At 35.4% G+C, this 15,804-nt stretch overlaps 2 protein-coding genes across 3 annotated transcripts; both read right to left on the bottom strand.

Annotated features, from left to right (window-relative positions):
* Window positions 1-833: 833 nt before the first annotated feature.
* Window positions 834-2,990, bottom strand: LOC120347923 (E3 SUMO-protein ligase KIAA1586-like). The gene is made up of 2 exons (XM_078118033.1): window positions 2,703-2,990; window positions 834-2,210 (listed from the first exon to the last, which is right to left on the bottom strand). The coding sequence occupies exons 1-2, from the start codon at window positions 2,988-2,990 to the stop codon at window positions 834-836; spliced, it is 1,665 nt and encodes a 554-aa protein (XP_077974159.1).
* A 2,854-nt stretch (window positions 2,991-5,844) lies between these two features.
* On the bottom strand, window positions 5,845-12,887 carry LOC120348176 (enteropeptidase-like). 2 transcript variants are annotated; one of them, XM_039418304.2, is made up of 11 exons: window positions 12,642-12,887; window positions 11,176-11,345; window positions 10,751-10,905; window positions 10,066-10,193; window positions 9,537-9,638; window positions 9,207-9,287; window positions 8,452-8,639; window positions 7,870-7,975; window positions 7,660-7,719; window positions 6,725-6,881; window positions 5,845-6,157 (listed from the first exon to the last, which is right to left on the bottom strand). In XM_039418304.2, the coding sequence occupies exons 1-11, from the start codon at window positions 12,715-12,717 to the stop codon at window positions 5,929-5,931; spliced, it is 1,452 nt and encodes a 483-aa protein (XP_039274238.2). In that variant the 5' UTR covers window positions 12,718-12,887; the 3' UTR covers window positions 5,845-5,928. The 2 variants fall into 2 exon arrangements, with proteins under 2 accessions (XP_039274238.2, XP_039274237.2); XM_039418303.2 differs by having other exon boundaries at window positions 8,452-8,642; window positions 12,642-12,885.
* Between the last annotated feature and the right edge of the window lie 2,917 nt (window positions 12,888-15,804).

Genomic DNA, 15,804 nt, shown 5'->3' with positions numbered 1-15,804 from the left:
TGAATATCATTGGGCCAGTACATCTGCATAAATGGGCCACACACTCATGAAGATATATAGTCATTGAATATCATTGACCCAGTACATCTGCATAAATGGGCCACACACTCATGAAGATATATAGTTATTGAATATAATTGGGCCACTTCATCTGCATAAATGGGCCACGCACTCATGAAGATATAGGTATTGAATATAATTGGGCCAGCACATCTGCATACATGGGCCACGCACTCATGAAGATATATAGGTATTGAATATAATTGGGCCAGCACATCTGCATACATGGGCCACATTGTAAAGCCAACCACACATAGAGAAACACGGTTGAATTTATGGAGTGGTTCCAAATTTTAAAAACAGGTTCTCTGTTGTGTCGAACTCACTAACAACGGGTTTCCTCATTCTAGGAAAACGTTGCCGAACCTATGGCTCTGCAACTGGATGAGATGATTCAAACAAAATTTATTTTCTAATACGAATGAATGAAAATTGAATAAGCCGAGGCATAAAATACAATGAGAACATTTCCAAAAGAAAACATGAGAACAAGTGACTCACTCACAATCATATGGTCAGCAATACTGAAAACAAGTGTAACTGGGGGAATTGGCATAGTTTGGTTCAAAGACAATTGAAGTGGCCTAACTACTTTGATGAAAACTACATTTGGGAATTATATAAAATCAGACCTTGAGAAAAATGCACTTTATTTCAATATTAATAAACAATACACAATTAAAAGTTTAAACAAATTGAATGTAGTTGAAAAGTATAAATATAGTAACTGGGGTCTGTTCCGTGTGCCCCAACAATACCACATTCAAAATCTTTTATTTTAGTAAATTCCAAATGGCAACTTGATTGCAATCATATTCCTGGACTACTCTCTGCTGTAGCTTTTGATCATCAGCAACGTGGTTTCTCAGCCATGTTTTAGCATAAGGTGCGGCGTCCCATATCTCAAAAGGGAGGCCAATAAGGTTAATTGTCATCAAATTTGCTATATTTTCAACAACAAGGCTCTTATCTGAGCAAATATGATTCATACTGGAGAAGCCTCTTTCCAGTTCAGCAGAGCTGACAGCAATTGTGCTTACTATGGCTTTGGCTTTTTGAACACTTCGAGGAATTACAGGGTTTTTAAAATTTTGCAATACATTTTTCACGTAATCACGGAAATCATTGACAGGAATTTCATAATGAAAAATGTCAGTGAACCTGCACAGTTTTTCTTCAGCAGCAAGCCAGGGTACAACTACTTCCTGAGTATTCCAGGTGTCTGACTCTAACAAATTTACCACTTGATGAAATTCCGTGTTTTCCTGGTCATCACTTCCTGATGTCAAATGACCATTATCCATTAGTTTCTTTCTCATGTTTTCGATAATTTCTTCAAGCAGCTTTTTCCGAGGAAGGCATAAAAATTTGTGGTTTTCAATAAGCTGGACATCTTTAAATTCCTCAGAAGCAATTCTGTCGGTAATTTTGTTTTCAAATGTCCCTTTACTTTCTATTAGTAGTTCAAATGCTTTAATGGACTCAAGTACTAATTTTTCAGCTTGTGTCAAAGTTACACATCTAGCTTGAAGAGCTTCAGAAAGAAAGGACAATTCTTGCAGTATATCAATCATTAATGCTAAATCATCTAGAAAATATTTGTTCCCAAGACGAGCAACCATTCCTGAATGTTTGGTAAACTTAGAAAAATATTTCCACAAGGCAGGATAAGCATGCCATACAGCGAGTGCAGACTCTAAGCTGCAAGCAGACCATTTTGATCCAGAAACTCTACCAATCTCCGCTATTTGCTGTCCAAGTTCTTCAGAAATTTTGAAAATTTCCATTTGGTTTTTATTTGACTTATGAAAAATAGTGTGTATTTTATCCATGAAAATTTCCAAGTGATTCACTTGTTTTATATCAGTGATAGCGGCATCTAAAACTAGTTGCAGGCGATGATTCAAGCAATGCCAAAGAATAATATCAGGGAAATTATTTTTGAGTTTTATGCCTAATCCAGATCTACGACCGAGCATTACACTTGCTCCATCGGTACAGAAAGCGATTAGGTTTTTTTCCAAATATGCCTCATCGAATCCAACAAGATGCAAGCTATTTAATAAGGTTGCATATATTTCTTCTGCTCCATGTTGTTCCAATTCAGCTAAATCCAAAAATATCATCGGAGAAAAATTGCAATCTTCGACCTTTATGAATATTACAATGACGGGTTTACTAAACACAGTTAACGCTTCATCAATAATAACACAGATTTTTAAGTTTTTTTCAATGATTTTTGTGAATATTTCTTTTCTAATTTGTCTTGCAATGTGGTCTACTATTTTCATAGCAGTTTTGCGACAATGAGGTCCTGCGCCCATATCTACTCCATTTTTTATTTGCAGCGCGATTTCATCTTCAATATCAGAAAATGGGCGACTTTTTTTCGCGAAACTGTAAACTGTATTAAAGACTTTGATCGTAGAATTTATACAACTCTTATTTAGATTATCAATGCAATCTGCAATAATATTTGGATAATCCCGCAACCCCATAACGCAAATATGGTGCGCCTTCGACGAAAAGTGTAAATTCATCTTTTTTCGCAGAGAAGCTTGCTGGACTTTTTTATTCTTTCCTGAAGCTGCAACTCGGCAATTAGCCCATTCCATTGACAAGTGAATGCCTTTAGAATTTACTAATTCAGATGGAAATCTACCACAGTAATCACAACCAAGTCTTTTATTGCGAAGTGTTAAACCATCATATTTTTGTTTAAAGTTAATAAATTGATTCATACTCCAGCAGTCTGGAATAGCTGAAACTTCTTCATCCACCTCACGACTACTATTTTGCAAATCATTCATATTTTTGGTCGTAATATCATGATCCAATGCTTGTTGTCCATTTTGTTTTACACATGCTTTATCAAGTTCAGTTCTTGGAATTTTCCGGAAGCACTGTAAAATATTTTGTCGCCGTTTCATTTTTGGTTCCAGTCTTCTAGCTGTGAATTTAAAATACTAGTGGAGCATTTAAAAGAGAAATAACTCTTCTTGAACCAACCTGCAATAAATTTTATTTTGGCTTTAGTTTTTTTGTATTTTTAAGGGTAGAAGTTTTGGGTCTCGTGTAGTTTCATACCTAACGTACTTCTAGTGGGCGTAGCATAACAATTTTTTGATATGTCAATCCTAACCCCCATCTGATTACGCCATCCAAAAATTAAATCACTACGACATCACAATCACGTCATAGAGCTTGCCAAACATACGCACGATCGACCGAAATGGCATTGGCGCCGACGATAAAGAACTGACTGACGTTATCGGTCTCTCTCCTATTGGAATCTTTGCGACGAGAAAACTAACTGTTCGATTTCGGGTGCTCGTTTGCGCGTCTTGGATGGCAGTTCGTATAGTTTGAAGGGCTCTATTACGTCACTGTGACGTCGTAATGACGTAATTTTTGGATGGTGTAGTCAGGTGGGGGTTAGGATTAATACGTAAAAAAATTGTCATGCTACGCCCACTAGAAGTATGTTAGGTAAGAAACTACATGAGACACAAAGTTTTGGGTCTGGTATAGTTTAGTACCACATGTACTTCTAGTTGACCTGGCTCAACAATTTTTGCATATGTAAATCCCAACCCCCACCTGACTACATCACCGAAAAATTACGTCATTTCGACGTCACAGTGGCGTAATAAGGCCCACCGAAGTATGCGGATGGTCGTCCAAAACGCGCAGACGATCATCCGAAATCGAGCAAGCAATTTCTCTCGTTTTCTCGTCACAACGATCACGATAGGAGAGAGATCGCCGGCTTTAGCAAGTTCGTTATCGGCGGCGCAGATGACATTTCGGGCGATCATAATTATACTTTGGCAATCCTTATGACATGATGGTGACGTCGTAGTGACGTAATTTTTGGATGGCATAGTCAGGTGGGGGTTAGGAATAGCATATGCAAAATTCGTTATGCTACGCCCACCGGAAGTACCGTACTTGTGGTACTAAACTATACTAGACCCGAAGTTTTCACATCAGCTTGAAATTAAAAGTTTTACATCAGTTGCTATAACACCTCTATGACAGTATGAATCTATGTCGGTTCCCGTACATTTGAACCCACGACAATTGCACCTGCATACCGGTACCGGTACTATTGCACCTATGGAAATTTTTTTCGTTTTGCGGATATTTGAACCCGTACTAACCTAACCCATGGGTTTTAGCACCTGCATATAGGCTAGATTGAACCCGCGGATATACACATGGGTTCAAATGTACGGTCACCATCTATGTCACCGGAAATCTACTGAATCTATGCTAAAATTGTTGAGCCAGGCCTATTACAGTATTAGAATTGCATGCAGTACTAAACTATACAGGACCCGTACTAAACTATATCCAGATATCAGACCCTACAACCCTCTGATCTGACCTTGCAAGCAACTGAGCAATGATTACACTTAATTTTTGACTAATTTTTGTTTTGTCATGTTTTTGTGCGATCGTGCCTTTTTATTCATAACATAGCCTACCTACATCAGAAAAAAAATCAAACTTCTAAACAAGCCAGAGCTGCCTGCATGCGTGCGTTGCATTTGTGCAGAGATAGGTATTTCCCCGAACATCGATTTTCTGGTTTATTTCCGTAACAGTGACCAATCGGCAATAAGTCAATGATGACGATGTCGTTTTATTCGAGATTCTGCGTGCTGTGTGTCAGCTTTCAGTTGCGTTCCAAAAACTTGATTGTAGATAAAATACCTTGTAATTATGCCGTTTTTTGTGTCAAGGGTCAGGGAAACTAACTCAAATCGCCTTCCTCACGCTTTTTGATAAATATTCTTCTTTACTGTTCACTCTTGTTTACAAAATCGATATTCAGTTTGGCGACTGTTATAAAATTATTAATATGGTGTAAAAATACTTCATTTTGTTTAGGATATTTTTTTTGTTTATTATGTAATTTATCTCAAGTTTCTTGCGTTTTCTTTCTTCGATTGTGTCGTGTGTGTGTACGAGTGAAATAATTCAATACTCTAAGTTAGTGAAAACAACCCATTCCTTTTTGATAAAACCCCGCAACTTATATTCCAAACGTTTTGGTGGCGCATCGTGCATCGTCATCGCACTTCTGATTACCCTGCGTGGGTTCACAGGTTCGATTCCAGTGGGGGATGATTATGTGTGAGAATATTGCTGGACTCCTCGCCGCCGTGAGGTGCTTAACGTAACCGCTCGTATGTTACAGCTTCCTCCACTATCAAGTCCATGCATCTGAAACAAATAACTGGATAACTAGTCCCAGTGGCTACAACCGTTCTGGGGTGATGTAGAAATCTGTTTTCAGTGAATTCGATACAATGAAGAACCCATTTTTAATCCCGCTACCGGACATTGTGTACCAATAGTAATTTGAATGGATTCATCAGAAAGACGCTTGGACTGCCTTATAGACAGTCGGTTTTATTTGGGGGCCAGTCAAACACAGCTACCGTTCTGACATGACAAAGAATTTCATTTATCATGGCCAATGCCTACACGATTAAGCAGATAGTTAGGTAGTCGCTGCTCATGAACTTAGATGACGAAACTAGGTGATGACAGGAACCAGCCTGCAACGGCTGAGATTTCGGTTTTGACACATCATTTCCCATGAGAATCGAACTTGTGAATCTTTGTTGAGTTATTGAATATACACGATTGCCTTCTATTTTTGAAAAAATTTTTTTCTCTATCTTTTCCTTGGATGTCAATATGTATATATGTTTCTAATGAACGAAAAAAACAAGAATTCATTTGAAAATAGAAACGAAACAAACAAGAAAATATGAATAAACATCTTTAATGATCATGAATGACACTTTAATAACCCAGCAAAACTTAAACTCGTCTAGACAGATATCATAAAATTTAATTCTTTTTGGATTCAGATAATGCAATAACAATTGCATCAAGTACGTTTCTGACAATATGATCATGTATCTCTTCTTTTTTCTTATGTTTTGCGTCTTTAACCATTGCTGTCATTTCTACAGGATTCGTTGTACTTTCAACCAAACCTGGTGTTGTTTGTTCTGTTGTAGAAGTTAGGCCTACAGTTGAGTTGCTTTCCGAAGTGCAATCTTGTACCGAGACGCAACTGAATGTTTATATACAGTATAAGGGAATGTTATATAAATTTAATGAGGATATGAGTGTAAAGAATTTGTAGTGTCATCACGGCAAATATATAGGATGTCCATAAAGTCTTAAATTTTTTTTTTTCAAATTGCAAAGTGAATTCATCGAAACCATAATATTGTTTCGGCCCTCACTGATTTTAAATGAAGTAAAAATACAAATATTGATTAACAAATCTGATATATTGAGAACTGACTTCATAATGCATTTGAAATTATAAAGGGATTTTATGGACACCCTGTATATATTTATTCGGGAATAGATGCACTGTATAGTTGTACATTGTATTTGTATTGATTATATGAGACGGCAAAATCATAGCCTTAGACAAACTTTCTTTAATTGCAAAAAAGCATTTTTACTCGTTTAGATTAAACAAGCATAGAGGTATTCTTAGACAAGCTTTCTTTAATAACATGTAAAATTGCAAATGAGCATTTTTACTTGTTTAGATTAAACAAGCATAGAGGTACCAAAATGTAGTATGTTACTTTTAATAGCAAATTTTTACGCTAATTTTGCTTACCTTCCATCTTTGAAAATTGGTAGTTCAACAGGGCATGCGCAATCACCGAAGCAAGCTCGCGCGCAGAAAATGCTTACACCTAACTCATCTAGGTTGTCGCAAGATAGAACGCACCCATCGCCACAGCTGCCTTGCTCCATGTTGGTTGGGCAATCGCCTGGATTGAGTATTGTTATTAATACAAGAGAGTAATTCTTAAATATATAGACACGAACGCCACAGCGAAGTAGTATCAAATCTTTTACGGTATCGATAGTCTGACCACCAGATCAAGAACCACAACACGAAATTTGTGATTTTGATGACTTCATCACACAGAACTTCGGGGTGGAAAACCAATCCTATAGAGCCCACAAATATTTTTAAAATTAATGAAAGTAATAGCCTTCTAGCGACAACAGCAAGCTTTAACCACTAAAAATAGCAATTGTTCCAGTAGTTAAAAAGAAAAGCGATCCATAAATCCGTTTCATGTCTCATAAATAACGGAATGTGTGCGCAATACCCACATTACATCAAATTCGGGCATTTGTTATTCCTTCGGTATGTTTGACCATCTACAAATCATTTTGTGTATCTATGGAAACTGAAAACTCTCTCTTTGGTGTGTAATTCGTACGCATAATGGCAATCATACAGAAAATCAATAAGACAATCCACATTGAACCATTACAACTGATGATTGTTGAACTTTTGATTACTATTGTGGCACTGTACTGCAAGATATTGTTGGAATGTTTAACTATTACGATTACGAAGGGAGTAAACATCTACGTTTTTCATCATTGTTTCGTCAGCCAGAATCCACTAAAGGAAGCAGTAATGTGAAAATAAGGTCATCAAATTCAACTCTTCCTACCAGAGTTCTGATGACGGTTTAATAAACGCGATTTCAATATACTTAAATTCTTTTTGTTATATATATATATACTTACTTGGAATCAGTGAACCTCCTTCTAGTGTAGGCGTCAAAGAAATCGGTGGTTGGTTGTCGACTGAAAAATATTAATGGTGTGACAATCAATATCTTTCCGTGATATAATTTTAATAATACCAAAGAGTGAGCACAAAAATGTTTTTGAATGAGAAGCATATTGTGTAAATAGCTGCTATTGCAATTTATTCCTATCATTATACTGACCGACCTTCAAGTGTTCTTTGTGGTTGATTACAGTCTCCTTCCGTTATGCTGATATCATCAATAGCCATATCAGACTTATAATTTGAACCACGCTTACCTTCAAATGTGATCTGTACAAAAATAGCAGCTGAAACACGCAGATATTTCTCTGGGAATCGGGAAAAAATAAAATGTGTTGTTGCTGTAGGGCTCACACCTTGCGAAGGTATTTATATTTAAACTCGAGGTCGATTATTTTAGGAATCCACGTTTTTGGACAAACATGCCTTTTCTATAGCATTAAAAAAGTTTATTCGTTTCCCTGGCGAAAACATGTCTAAACATTTGATTTTAAACGAATATAACAGTTCAATATATAAGCATATATCATCAACCGTATGAAACATTATTTACGAATCGCAAGCTTACTTCCGACGCGTTTTCGTTTTTTTTTAACAAAAACTCGTTTCTTGTGAAGCGCTTGCATTTAAATCCCTAACTTCAATGGGTCATCCTGGTTTGGGGTTTTCATTGAATACGAATGCATTTTTTGACCTAATAAAAAATAGTATGAAAAATTTGAAACTTGTCAAGTAAAATTTAATACCCAGCTCATTAGCGATTCCAGTGTAATGGTATATTCTCCTTCGAACCACATGTCTCCTTTATCTCCGGAAAAACTTGCCAATAGCGTCGGATTGCCTTCACCATCTTTGATGTAAACAGACAAGGAACCCATTCCTCCTTCTCCAAACATATGATACCAAAATCTTAAACATCTTTTGTCTTGGATTCCTTCTAAAATGGAAATGTTTTCAAATGAAAGTAAGTTTAGGTAGTGCATTAATACCAACCAAAACTTGCGATGTGGGCGATGACACCCATTCTAAAATTCTCGTCGGTAATTTTATAACTTACATTTACGTCATATGTTCTAGATATAACCTTGAAAATTTAAATAAATCAGTGTCGTTTCAATTAGTTCTCAGTTATTTTGATTGGATTTCTACCCGAACCCAGCACTACCAGAGTGAGAAAAATTATATTTTCTTAGTGGTCCGCAAACAGACACCAAATAACCTGAAATGAGACAATCATATTTTATAGCTTCCTGTACGAATATTCACAAAAAGTAGAATGTTAATGAAATAAACGTTTACCCATTTCAAACTATATCTCCAACCGCTCTGAGCTTAGCTAGGAATAAATTAATATATGTTGTGGCGACATAAACTGTTTTAAAAATGTTCTTGTCTAGTTGTCTGTATTCTATTTGAAATATTTTTATCACACATTATTATTGTAAATATATTTTTTAATCCAATTAGTGAATAATAGTCACAAATGTTTGTTCATGCTCACTCGATATAATAGCAGGAGATTGTAATATCGCTGTAGAATCTTCATCGACTTTTGAAGCTTCAATGAACGCAAATCTACCACCTGCAATGAAAATAGAACTAACTCTCCTGGTCAGAGTTAACAGTTTTTGTGCATTTTGTTCGGATTATATGTTGACTGTGGGCTACATGTATTCTACCTCAAGACACTAAAATGCAATATTCTTACAATAAGCGGTGGGCCAGTATGGCTTACCGATTTGTAATCATTGCAGTTCGTGTCAATTTTTACAATTGTAATAAAATAAACTAATGACTTTCCGCATGGTATCAACATTTAAATGCACTTTACCTGAGCCTTCCGTCGTATGATCGGCTATTGGACCAGTATTGGCAGACGGAGTGTGCCCTCTAGTAAATAACCATTTATACTCCTTGTTTTCGTTTGTCCATCCTGAATTTAGATTAAATAAAGTATAGAAAAGTTGCAGCTTACATTTCAGAGTTACAAAGTATCTGCAGCTGATTTTACTGATATAGTAACTGCAAATACTGTTGGTTGGCAGAGATTTCTCGAACTTGATAGCTTCTTACTAAGTGACAAAACAGGAACATCAAAACTTATATTTAAACAAGTAGTTCATGGCATTCAAGCTGTATTATTTATTGATTGGTTTTTATAGCTTTTTTCGTTCAATTATATTCAGATTTAGCAGTCTATATACAACTTTTTTTCATAGGTGCTGTAAGTTGTAATTGTATATATATATATATATGATAAAATTGTTCAAATACAAAATTATATTCATAACTTTCAAAGTTGTGGTATTTTCCCAAGAGTTAGTTGATTGACCATACATATGGTCAGAGTGGTTACCCACCTGCACAAAGTGGAATGCCGTCATCAAAATTACAGTTTAACGTAATATCTCGATCTTCCGGATTTACTATTTTCCATTCTATTCTAAAACCTTCCAATTCAGTTGTGTAGTCAGACACAAACCATATACTGTAAAATTGTGGATGTGTACAATAAATATAAACGGTTTTTTAATCTGTAAAAAACTTTAAGACTAGATAATTACTTAAGAAAAAGCATCTCAAGAAAAGATACAGAAAAATGTTTCCATCACACGTAAAAAGTACTTTGACATATGGTAATGTGAAACCCCATACATATTATAGATAAGTTGACAATAGCTGAAGTGCATTTTGTTGTTAAAGGAAGAATGTGGGGCGCTCCCGTAATATGTGAACCAAGATGGCGGACACCGGAACGTAGTATGTGTACCAGATTAGGGTTAGGGCATAATTTTATTCCAATTTTTCTCATTTTACTTTTAGTACAACGACTATAGTCAAGTGACTCCCGTAGTATTTGTACCTGAAATTATGGCCTAACCTTAACCTGTTACACATACTACGTCCCGGTGTCCGCCATCTTGGTTCACATAATACATGAGTACCCAATGTGGTAGATGTAAAGTATAAAATCGAAATTGAGATGTACGGTTCGCTAACGTAAAATCGGACCAGTAAGATTGCTAGATGCGAGTTCCCACTTACGTTAAAATTGGTGAAGTTGTAACGTTTGGATATATTGATTGTTGGCCACAGTATGTGTTTGAAACGTCATCCCCATCGTATACTCTAACGTAGTCATAAACACACAAAGCCGACGATGGATCCTGCTCCTCTACATTCATAAATGTGCTTTCATACTGGAATATTAAAAAATTACTGAACTGCATGAAAAGCTGTCAATCGATACTTCTTCACCGTTCATTCAATATAATTTTTTAAAAAATTTTATCTACATTACGGTGTATAATTTTCACAAAATCCAAACGTTCTGTCAGATGCATTAAATATACGATATTATATTTATAAACTAAATTAACGAATCATAAATGTTAACTGAACGAAAAACATAAACACTTTTTTACAGAAAACGTGCTTATATTCATCATAAACACAAAATATTTGTCTACCTCGATCACATGACCCGCCGGCGCTATTATAGTAAAGTTACATCTTGAGATAGGCGGGTATGTATCTGGAAAACTGGGACTCGTAATCACTCCTTCCGTTTTGTCAGTAACGATGCTTTCGCACTTTTGAGACAAAACATCGAGATCATCGACAATACCCAATTCCTCGTCTAGGAAAAGAAAAAGAATTGAAAAAGTATTCTAAATTTTATTTATTAAAATATTATTGCAATTAGGTAAATTAACAACTCAGGAAAGCAAGTTTAAAAAAGTCAATGCACTATGAAAACGACCACAAATACTGTAAAACATACCTGGATAACTAAAAACCACTGAAACAATGGAGTATTGTTGGAGTAAACGTAAAGTGATTTTTCGATCCCAGCGCGCCGTTTAAATTAATGATACAAAATAGCCATACGATTTTGGAGCAAATAAATATGATTTTCATATTCAAATATTATTTTATAGTTCTAAAATAGCTTGTGCATAGTTAGTATACACTGTTTTTATAAACATTATTTTGTTCAATGAATGTTGCCAGTGAACCATGTGACATACTTTGACTCAATGTACATTCGCGCGATAAAATATAGATCCATACAGTTATCGAATGCATGCGTGATTCAACGTACGTGCTGTCTGAAATCCAATCCAATCGATTATTCCTAAAGGATTTCTAGTTATACCAGATTATTAGCCTCGTATAAATCGTGACTTACTGTGTATGCGTAACAATTCTGCTGTAGATAAGCCATTTAAAAGCTTTCCTCGGGCCAATTGCGTGCAGATTAATAAAATTTAATATTCAAACGTCCATCATGAAAATATAAATTTATTCATAACTGTAAGCAGGGTGTTTATTTTATCAGTTGGTATTTTGCCCAGATTATAGCCACAACTGCTGCTTTACATCCACCCTTAAAATGGAACTATTGGACATCGCTTTGGTTTGACAATGTCGATACCGTATGGAATAAATATCGGATTAGTGATTACCCCAGCTTTAAATACAAGATAATGCGGACGTCATTGAGCTTCGGCAGCCGTTTTCTAGTGCCTAGATTGGCGCGAAAGTATGATAGAACTTTTACCGATGAGGAACATTTGACTGTAATTAACCCGTTGCAGACTTCGAATGTGTAAGTAGAAATATTCATCAAACAATGTTCAGTTACATGTTGTGAATTTTTCTTTCGATCGTATGTCGGGTCGAGTATTGCTACAAAAAGTGACTTTTGACGTTTTGATTTCGATATTTTTCCAAGGAACTTTCTTTTCCATATAATATCTAGTTAAGCTCATGGCTTAGTTAGAACCCTGACTATTTTTGTGCAGAGCAGTTAATTGCGATAAGAAGTTCATAAAAATGGTGCAACTGACTGAAACTCCACTCGTTTTACTTTGAGTAAACAGATAAGCACTAAAGGTAATTATTCAACAATGATGTTATAAAAATATCTTACCGCCAATTGTTAATAATTCCTGCGTGCTTCCGATCTTGACTAGAAGAAGTGCGATGATTATAAAGCGAGAATCCATGATTTGAAATAAGGCGTGCCACACTTTTTCACTAAAACTGTAAAAACAACTAAATATTGAATGTAAATTTCAGGGACTCTCAAAGGGTGTGTCCTAACTTTCCTACATCTAAATAAATGTACTCAAAATTGCACGCGAAACTTCTGCATGATATGGGGAATGCACCACAGGTGTTGCAACGATAATAATTCAATTAAAAATGACTAATTTAGCGCCGCGGGCATGAGACATCATACAAAATATATTAAAAAAACACACGAAAAGCAACAGATTTCTACACAAATGATTTAATACGATATCAAACTTTAGTTGAACTGAAGCCGAACATGTATCGATTATTTACGTAATTGATATTTAAACGGGAATTGAAATTCTTGGAATGCTGTGCAAAAATTACGTGAAAAAGCGCAGACGAATTGCCTTATACATTATGCTTCAAGCCTTGCAACATTTTGAACTATGATCAATTTTTAATTTCGAAAAAGAAAATTCACGTTTATTTTCAAATTTTTCACGCGGTTAACAGATTGTTACAGGTTTTCCATGCTTCCTTTTTTATGAAATCAGACACCACCCAAGTTATTGACATGAATATTATAAACACACTTTAGTGAATGATGTAGCTGTATAATCTATTTCCAATATTCAATTAGTGACGCAGAATGGTCTTTTTTACTTGTTTGATTGGCATTAATTCATTCTTGGGACTGTTTTAAACACATTTGAAATACATTATTGCGAATAATCGATCACAAAATTTACACCGCATTCATATAAACAAGTAAGAAGACCATCAGTACTAACAACAAGCGAACTTGGAAGCTCAGAAACCATGCCTTACTTTTAATCAAATTGATATTTGATATTACGATTTACGTTTTTTTGGCAGTCTCCTTATAGCTATTGTATTATAAAGCAACTTAATTAAAATCTTTCGGCACTCTTACGATAGTAAAACTATAGTTCGTGGGTATCGTTTTTATGCGTCACGGTGATAAAATTTAGTGATATAAGCCGTCATAAAACTTTAGGGTGCCTTTGGCACAAAATTGTAAGTGTACTACCGCATAATCTTAACTGCGTAATGTAGATTACCGAATATAATCGATTACGTTATTTCTTAATTTCAAATAGAATGAATATCGAGGGCGTACAATTTGTATTTCTCGAATAACGAAAGTGACTAAAATTGAAAACAAAAAACTATAAAAAACATACTGATCCTTTTTCGTCGATTGGCATATATCTCGCGCAAACAATCCTTGTTCACTTTAGAATGTTCAATATAAAAGTCTTTAGCATTTGTTGCCTCTAGCCAAAAGACTTGCAACTCAATTCACTCAAATAATACTTTAAACCTTTTGCATCGATTAAATATAACTTGCTATGCTAATTACTTTTGGATTTCTTGGTTTTACCGAAAAATCAAACTAATCAATATATGCAACGAGTCAGCCATTCACTAATTAAGGAACGTTTCGGCAGATCAAAGTCAAAATTGATACGCTATTTCTGGAGAATTCACTAAATTTAATTCTTCGTTATTTTAGCAGTCTGGAATTAAAAATTGCAAGGAAAAATGCCACAACGACTTACGCGTTGTTATAGAGTATACTATAACCTTTTTATCAATACGTATATATACAATACATATATATATACCTAGTCCTATACAATACAATATATATACCAATACATATATGATTTGTCTTAATTTGATTCATAGTGCCCTGTTAGTCTGGCACCCAGTGGGTTGCTGCGGGAACTGGGCTTCAAACAATTTTTGGTACCCGTATAGTATGTGAACCAAGAGGGCGGATAGGGTCGTAATAGAACGAAAATAAGAAAAATTAGAATAAACTTATGTCCCAACTTGGTCTATATACTACGTTCATGTGTCCGCCATCTTGGTCCACATACTGGGAGCGCCCAATTCTTGTGGTATCATTGAGCTTGCCTTAAAATACAGTCAGATATCTGTAAATAAATACACGAGCGCTTTCCGTGCAATATAACCTGCTGTATAAGGTAGAAATACGGATGGATATAAGGTTCCAGATATCGCCAAGCTGATTATGGTTGGAGTCTCGTAATGCCAAATTGCCCAATTGGAATTGTCAAGTTGTATGCACGAAGAGGTGGGATAGACCACTTCAGCACTTACCAAAGCCAAAACTAGCCAAATCAGAGTCAAGATTATACAAAATATTATCAATCAGTATGAATTATTATAATTAAACTGGTGTTTACAAACCATGCAAAGACACACTCAATTGCGGTCAAAGCTTAGGAACGATCCACATGTTGGCCATTATGTAAACTTTACAGCAAAACCCTAACCATACGCAAAATTTCAGTTCACACAAAGCATAGAACACCACAGCAAATTAAATTATACCAGTGTGATTGTGAAATAATAATTTATGGGAAGAAAATTCCATAGTTTGAGTCCAGTATAACATAAGGCATGCCGACTCACTGATTTACTCATGAAGGGTAGGAACAAATCGGAATTACTTCTTCGTTTCGGTTCGGTTCGGTAACGGCTTCGGTTTTTCGTCGTTATTTTTTACAATTATGTCGTCAAATCAGTTTGGTTGCGCATGACTGTAAAAGTCAAAATCGAATGATAATATTTCAAATTTTGAGTAATGGCGTAAGTTTTCACGTCTTCTTTTTCGAAAAACAATTCTTGAAAAATGACTACAAATACTTTGCAATTTTTACCCATGGAGCCATTCTGAGCAACTGTATCGGATGTAGCTGAGTGATAATGATTGAAACATTGACAATAAAGATGATTGGCTAACACGCTGGGATGCCCTGGCTACAACTGCCAAGTTTCAATGTTTACTGATGACATGCGCAATTTATGATCTCCAAGAGAGATTTTCATCAAAGATATCTTTTAAGAATTTTATTTCACTCAGTCTTTCAATTTCCTTGCCATTGAGCAGTAAAAGTTTTATACATTTTAGACATGGGTTTTATCGTAGTAGTATATATTTACGGTTTTATACATTCAATTTCATGGTAGATAATTCGTCAAATCAGTTTTGACTGTTGAATTTAGACATCAAAAACGAG

This window comes from Styela clava, chromosome 11, assembly GCF_964204865.1.
Source record: "Styela clava chromosome 11, kaStyClav1.hap1.2, whole genome shotgun sequence".
Taxonomy (NCBI): domain Eukaryota; kingdom Metazoa; phylum Chordata; class Ascidiacea; order Stolidobranchia; family Styelidae; genus Styela; species Styela clava.
The sequence above is the reverse complement of the archived record's forward strand: the minus strand, read 5'-3'. Positions and strand labels throughout refer to the sequence as shown.

Bases quoted from the DNA above. Each gene is read 5' to 3' on its own strand.
- LOC120348176 (XM_039418303.2), bottom strand. From the start codon at position 12,717: ATGGATTCTCGCTTTATAATCATCGCACTTCTTCTAGTCAAGATCGGA. The intron at 9,288-9,536 runs GTAAAGTGCATT...TTTTCATTGCAG, and splicing joins TCATACGACGGAAGGCTCAG to GTGGTAGATTTGCGTTCATT. The intron at 7,976-8,451 runs GTATTAAATTTT...ATTTTTGTACAG, and splicing joins TGGAATCGCTAATGAGCTGG to ATCACATTTGAAGGTAAGCG.
- LOC120347923 (XM_078118033.1), bottom strand. From the start codon at position 2,990: ATGAAACGGCGACAAAATATTTTACAGTGCTTCCGGAAAATTCCAAGA. The intron at 2,211-2,702 runs GTAAATTCTAAA...ATATTCATAAAG, and splicing joins GTAGATTTCCATCTGAATTA to GTCGAAGATTGCAATTTTTC.